The sequence below is a fragment of the Suricata suricatta genome, chromosome 6 (genome assembly GCF_006229205.1).
Source record: "Suricata suricatta isolate VVHF042 chromosome 6, meerkat_22Aug2017_6uvM2_HiC, whole genome shotgun sequence".
In the NCBI taxonomy this organism is placed as follows: Eukaryota; Metazoa; Chordata; class Mammalia; order Carnivora; family Herpestidae; genus Suricata; species Suricata suricatta.
In genome coordinates this window covers 2,314,689-2,322,188 of record NC_043705.1, presented here as the reverse complement: position 1 = coordinate 2,322,188, position 7,500 = coordinate 2,314,689, and the positions used below count along the sequence as shown (strand labels likewise).

General features: G+C 35.4%; 1 protein-coding gene across 1 annotated transcript in view; it reads left to right on the top strand.

Annotated features, from left to right (window-relative positions):
• The first annotated feature begins 3,368 nt into the window (after positions 1-3,368).
• Positions 3,369-7,500, top strand: part of LOC115293839 (olfactory receptor 2L5-like) — a 7,074-nt gene continuing 2,942 nt past the window's right edge. Inside the window, exon 1 of the mRNA XM_029941541.1 lies at positions 3,369-4,279. Within this exon, the coding sequence (XP_029797401.1) occupies positions 3,369-4,279 (911 nt within the window). The remainder of the gene's footprint in view (positions 4,280-7,500) is intronic.

Sequence of the window (7,500 nt, the reverse complement as noted above, 5' to 3'; positions counted from 1 at the left end):
AATAGTTTTGATCAGAAGTGAAGAGATTACAGAGCATAAAGATATGTGTACAGGAAAAATGCAATAATATCTAATTTCTGGAGGGCACTCTTCCCTATTTCTCTACTGCATCACTAGGTCACTGCACAGATTTGAATATCTCACAATCTGTCTATGTGATTTTGTTTATCTTTTAATAATGAGAAATGGTTGTATAAAGCATATTTTCTATAAATGTATGAATCAGTCACTTGAGGCTTTTCCAGTATTTACTTATCAACTCCAAATATAAACATAAGAAAAAAAGTCTGCAGTAATATTGATGCATATTGACATCAAGAAATGGTAATAGGTACTTCATTTTGTAGAGCATTGGGAAGATTTCACTCATTATGTGGAGCATGGACATATGCAATAAATTACAAAGGAGATAATATGGTTGTACCATGATATGCAAAATCTTTAGGGAAGGACACTTCTGCAGTGGTAACGGAGACAGGGACTGAATTTTACTTAGAGGTTTTAGAGAACATGTTTATAAGATAATGTGTGTGGTCATAGTGCAGCCAAGCCAGTGTATCTGAGGACAAGGAAGGATATGGTCAAGTAAGTGAACAGTTATTGCTAAAACAATTTTATTCATGTTTCAGAGGAGCTTTCACATGCATTATTTACTTCTACCACCTACATGGAATTCCTAATTTACAACATTAACATATTCTCCCTTTTTCAGTGTGAGTGTGTTTGTATGAATGCTGGTGGATAATAATTGACCCACCCTTATTTAAGATTCATTGCATCAAAATATTTAATATTTGAGAGATAATATGGGGGGATTCATTTATATATGTAAATGATGGATGGATAAATAGACATATAGACACTGATGGATAGATAGATGCATGCATACATACATGCATTGATGAGAGATAGGGAATCCAGTTATTCAAGTGTACATATTTAGTTAAAGTCAGTTTGGATCTTTGCATCTCAATTTTCTCATGTACAAAGTATCAGAATGACATCAAGTTCAAGAGATATATCCAAGGTCAGGATCAAATACAATTAATTTTGGAACATACTCAGACACATTCCAGTTACCAACTTATCTTCACATCATTATCTTCTCTTTCCTCAGGACCTGATCAACATTCTAAGCTTGTTGCTTCCGTTTACAATGGAACCATCATCAGAAAGTTTTCTGACTTTTTCTTCCTATGTATACTTATCACAAACGCTGATGCTGTAGGTTCTTAGGAATATTTTAAGAGTCAAACAGATGGAAAATTTCTTGTAAATAAGCTAAATATAGACTATTTATTGTATTTCCAATGGATAAAACCAACAAAAAGGGAATAAAAATAAGTTACTGGATTTATTTTACCTAAGAAAGATTGTGCTTTTTCCTTGAGACCTTTTAAGGTTTGAGGCTGATGTTCAGCAGTTGAATACGTTTCACTGTCAGATTCAGGAGTCCTTTAAATGATGTCCCATGACAGGATATTAGAAGAGTGCACCATGGGTAATAAAAATTGCTCATCCCTAAACAAAAATGTTGCTCATCTGCCTGTTGTGAGACATGGCGTCAAATACATGATATGATGTGACATTATTTGTATTCTGTGCTGATTATTTACACCTTTTCTGTGGATTAATACTAATTACCTGATTGTAAATTCATCACAGTTTTATATAAAATGCATGTGGTAAGTGTGATCATAATTTTATTGGTAATTTGAAATACTATATTTTCCTTGTCAATAATTAAATTACTAATATAAATGGTATCCTATGGAAAATGGTATAGTATGTGATACATTGATTCCAAATGGCATTTATGGAAAAATCTGCTCTTCCACTTTTTCGATTGCAAGTTTTCTGAGGCCGCACATTCATTATTCAAAGTTCAGTTGCACTGCATATATTCAGATCCCTGTTGTAGGTTCCAAACTTGGAATAATTTCAGGTACACTTATATTCTATTTCTGAATTTTTTAATTGGTGTAACTACATATATATAATATTTACCATTTTATTTTAAGTGTGCAGTCCCATGACATTAACTAAATTCATATAATTGTGTAACCATTACCATCATTATCCTGAAATGTTATATTGATCCCAGTGTCACTCTATACCCATTAAATATTAACTTCCCATTTTTCCTTCTTCTTAGCTGCTCTTAATCCCCATTCCACTTTCATCACTATCAATTTGATTACTCTGGGTATCTTGTATGTTAAATATGCATATGCCTTTATATTATTTAGTTTACTTAGCATAAACTCTGGAAACTTTGTGCTGTAGCATATAATAGAATTTTCTTCCTCTTAAAAAGTATCCCATATTTTGTTTATCCATTATTTGTATTCAGTGGACACATTTGTTGCTTCTACTTTTTAGTTATTCCAAATAAAACTGCCATATACATGGGTACACAAATCTCTATCCTGGACTCTGATTTCATTTCTCTTGAACATACACTCAGAAGTGGAACACTGTATCATATGGTAATTTCAGTAAAATTGATAATAAAGGTTACTGCTGATATTGTCTATGAAGTACTGCTCTGGTTTGTGATGAATACTACATGAGCCTGCTCTTCACTATACCATATGCTGGAATATGATTGATAATAGTTACGATACTCATTGATACAACATATAAGAAATGTTTATAAAATATGGTTATTGTGAAACTAACATATTTATGGAACCTACTATGAATATGGTATACAGATTTTTAGTGGAAGGGTCTACTTTAACCGCACATTTGGAAACTGGTGGAGGAGGACGAGAATGATTATGCGTAAGTGGTACTTGTCATCAAGTATTCATTCAAGATTTCAGAACATATGAGCCAAATAGCATTACCTGACTTCCAGGATGTTTGGTTTGATATTACTGTGCAAAGAGGACTAAAAAAAGAAATGTTGTACCTCAACATAAGCCGATAGGTCACTATAGATAAAGAAATGTCTTAGATATAAAAGTAAAATAATCCTCTGTGGGTCATAAATATTTTTCATAAAATGAGTATACAATGCATGCATTTACATTCATTTTATGTGCAGGCATTTTGAATGAACATTTTATTTTGGTAATACTTGTGCACTTTAAAAAGTAAAATAAATGTATCCTAATAAATTATTAATGAATATATGTTTTATGATAGCCTTCTTAGAAAAGGATTAGGCAACTAATGCTTGCATCTTCAAATTTTAAACTCTAGGTAAAAAAAACAATTTGTTGTTTTTTTCCAAAATAGAATCATTCAATTATTTACTTAAGAATTAGAAGATTTTAAATACTACACAACTAAAAAAAGCTTCCTGTTTTGTAATTGACTTACTTTCCTATCTGCCTTCAGGAAAATTACATCAATGCAACATGGAAAACTATACTTACACATCAACTGATTTCATTTTATTGGGATTGTTTCCACCATCAAGAACTGGCCTGTTCCTTTTTATTCTCATTATTCTCATTTTTCTAATGGCGCTGTTTGGCAACTTGTCCATGATTCTACTCATCTTCCTAGACACCCGTCTCCACACACCCATGTATTTCTTACTCAGTCAGCTCTCCCTCATTGACCTCAATTACATCTCCACTATTGTCCCCAAGATGGCTTCCAATTTTGTGTTTGGAAACAAGTCTATCTCCCTCATTGGGTGTGGTATTCAGAGCTTCTTTTTCTTGACTTTAGGAGGTGCAGAAGCATTGCTCTTGGTATCTATGGCTTATGACCGTTATGTGGCTATTTGCTTTCCTCTTCACTATCCCATTCGTATGAGCAAAAAAGTGTGTGTGTTGATGATAACAGGATCCTGGGTAATGGGCTCCATCAACTCCTGTGCTCACACTGTGTATGCCCTCCGCATCCCTTATTGCCGATCCAGGTCCATCAACCACTTCTTCTGTGATGTCCCGGCCATGCTGACTCTGGCCTGCATGGACACTTGGGTCTATGAGTACACAGTGTTTGTGAGCACCATCCTCTTCCTTGTGTTACCTTTCGTCGGCATTGCATGTTCCTATGGCCGAGTTCTCCTTGCCATCTGCCACATGCACTCAACAGAGGGGAGGAAGAAGGCCTATTCGACCTGCAGCACCCACCTCACAGTGGTGACTTTCTACTACGTACCCTTTGCTTACACTTATTTACGCCCAAGGTCGCTGAGATCTCCAACAGAGGACAAGGTTCTGGCTGTCTTCTACACCATCCTGACCCCAATGCTCAACCCTATAATTTACAGCCTGAGAAACAAGGAGGTGATGGGAGCTCTGAGAAGAGTGTTTCAGATAATCTGCTATTTGAAAACATAGACAAAGCTTTTTGCTTATGTACCCAAGACGTGGGTATAAGTCCCTTCGTCTGTGTAAATATAAATATTATTTTATTATTGGAGGACAAGGGGTAGGATCAAAAGATAATCACACATGTCTGATTTCTGAAGGACAAAATTGTCTCTCAAATATATATATATATATATATAATTATAAGCCTTCTCTTTTTTTTATCTGTGGTGCTTTTCCTCGTGAATTTCAAATGCACTCATTTTTTGCTAATATATTCTCAATGAAAATGGTTCCTTTTCACCTGGAAATGAAAATGGAAACTGTTTAACTGAAGGTGTCATTCAGCATAAGAGTCCTACTATCTTAAATTTATTTTCCTAAAATATTTACATATTTTAGGAAAATAAATGTTTCTTGAATGCCTTCACCTAATTAGTCAGAAACTTTCTTTTTCTTTTCATTGTAGACTGATAACTTACCTGTGTGTTAATAATTTTTTTTATACTGTAGGCTATTTCAGCTTTAGAAACATTTAGATGAGGCTTCAACAGGGATCTAAGACCTAGGCGATCTTGAATAAACTACAATAAGTTTATGCTCCTTTTATGGAAGTGAATCCTAGGAAAGGGATTTCATCTCAGGTATTTCTCAAGATTAAGTATAAAGACTTGGATGTGACTTAAGAGATAAAGAAATGTGAGGTTAGTTGCAACCTGAGTGGATCACAAGTTGAGTACAGCTGTTAGGAATCAGGAATTTCAAGGATATTTCCATAAGCACCCACACACACATTTATCACACACTCAGTAGCCACTGCTCTCTTTATATTAGATCAGGTGTCTCATATATTTTCTTTTCCATTCACTACATTTCAAAGTTTTACTGAAATAGGTTGCGGGAATGTCAACTTCTATACACCAATTCTAGCTATTAATCAACCACTTTTCTAAACAGGTCCCACTATTAATCTAATAAAAACACTCAGCTCAAATGGACTTTCTGCTCAAGTAAATTGCGAACACTGCTCATTAGAAGTAAGTGAAGAAATGCTCTTTACTTTCCCAGGTTTGGCAGAGAGGAGGTAGGTCACATCCTGCATGATTTTTTTTTAATAATTTTTTTAATTTTTTTCTAATGTTTTTATTTATTTTTGATACAGAGAGAAACAGAGCATGAGGGGAGGAGGGGCAGAGAGAGAAGGAGACACAGAACCGGAAGCAGGCTCCAGGCTCTGAGCTAGCTGTCAGCACAGAGCCTGACGTGGGGCTCGAACCCACGAACGTGAGATCTGACCTGAGCCGAAGCCGGAGGCTTAACCAACTGAGCCACCGAGGCGCCCCAACACCCTGCATGATTTATGGGGCACAGTACAAAAATGAAATATGAGGCCTCTTGTTTTTTTTTAATTTTTTAAGTTTTATTTTGTTTTGAGAGAGAGAAAGAGAGAGAGAGAGAGAGACAGAGAGACACAGAGAGAGAGAGAGAGAGAGCGAGCGAGCGAGCGCAGGAGCAGGGGAGGGTCAGAGAGAGAGGGAGATACAGAATCTGAAGCAGGCTCCAGGTTCACAGCTAGCTGTCAACACAGAGCCCAGAGCAGGGCTCAACCCTTGAACCTTGGGATCATAGCAATAGCCCAAGTCGGATGCTTAATCACCTGAGCCACCCAGGTGCCGCTGAGGCCTCTTGTTTAAAAAACAAGAAATGGTGCCATCCTTTGTGTAAAATACAAAGATTTTTCCTAAAAATTAATGTCTTATCTGTTAAGTCCAATACATATGACAAACAGTATTTTGTGTCATAATTTTAAATATAATAAACAGTAACACTGATCTGCGTTTTCATCATGAAAATAATTTTTGCCTCATTTTCTTCTCCAGATTAATTTTATCAAAATTTAAGCTTTTAGGAACGTCATTTTTCTATCCATACAATTGAATGTGCTGTTAGTAACTGGTGGCAAACGCAAGGTTGCAATTAATTTTTGATGATTTTTAACTTGAAAAGAGTCATTATGCTTATGTTACTGGAGCTGTTTGGAGTATTTATAGATAGTGACAACAGTTGACTGAACATTGGATACATTATTTCCAAAAGTAAATTTTAAGACAGGTAGAGTTGATGTTTCTTCAGACTTTTTTTTCCAGTTACATTCTCTAATAAATCAATTTCAATCCATCAAAAAATCTGAATTTGCTTTTACATATACATTTAATTAATGTAATTTTAATGAACCTTTCAATTTTCTGGTAATCTGTGGACCAAAGACAGTGGAAGTCACTTCATGTTTCCAATACCCATTTATTCATCGTATCACTATCTTCAATTACAAGGTAAATTGCTGTAATCTTTTGCGGGGTTCTGAAATTGTGTATGAAATTTTATTATTTTCACCAATAATATTTCATATAATATTTTAAATATTTTAACATTGTTATATCATATTTCTATTTCCAACCTTCTGGGAATTTTCTTTGCAATGTTGCAGAATTTTCTAAAACTATAGATTTTGTTTTATTTTATCTTTCATAACTTCCTAATATTTCATTGCAATGGCAATATGTGTACTTTATTTGTGGTATTTCATGGACAAAGATGACTCCTCCTCCTAAAGCTTCATATCATTTCCTGCTCTCATAATGCAAGCACTACTGTCTCTGTGCATGACTGTGTCCTTGTTCTCAGAATGGTGCCTTGGCCCAGAAGACACAGATTCAATAAAATTTGAATTCATTTGTTTTGTAGGAATGGCAGCATAATTCTTGCAATTCTAAAGGTCTGTTTCTTGTGTAATTAACATTCCTAAACTAATCAAACAGCCTGTGTCTTCTCAAATGATTTCTTTTTTTAATAGTTTATTGTCAAATTGGTTTCCATATAACACCCAGTGCTTCTCCCTCCAAGTGCGCCCCACCATGACCATCACCCTTTCCCTCCCTCCCCCTCCCTCTTAAGTCCATGGTTCATTTTCAGTATTCAATAGTCTTTCATGCTTTGTGTCCCTCACTCTCCCCAGCTCTCTTTCCCCCTTCCTCTCCCCATGGTCCCCTGCCAGGTCTCTCCTGTTAGACCTATGAATGCAAACATATGGTATCTATCCTTCTCTGCCTGACTTATTTCGCTCAGCATGACACCCTCGAGGTCCATCCACTTTGCTACAAATGGCCATATTTCATTCTTCCTCATTGCCATATAGTACTCCATATATATATATATATATATA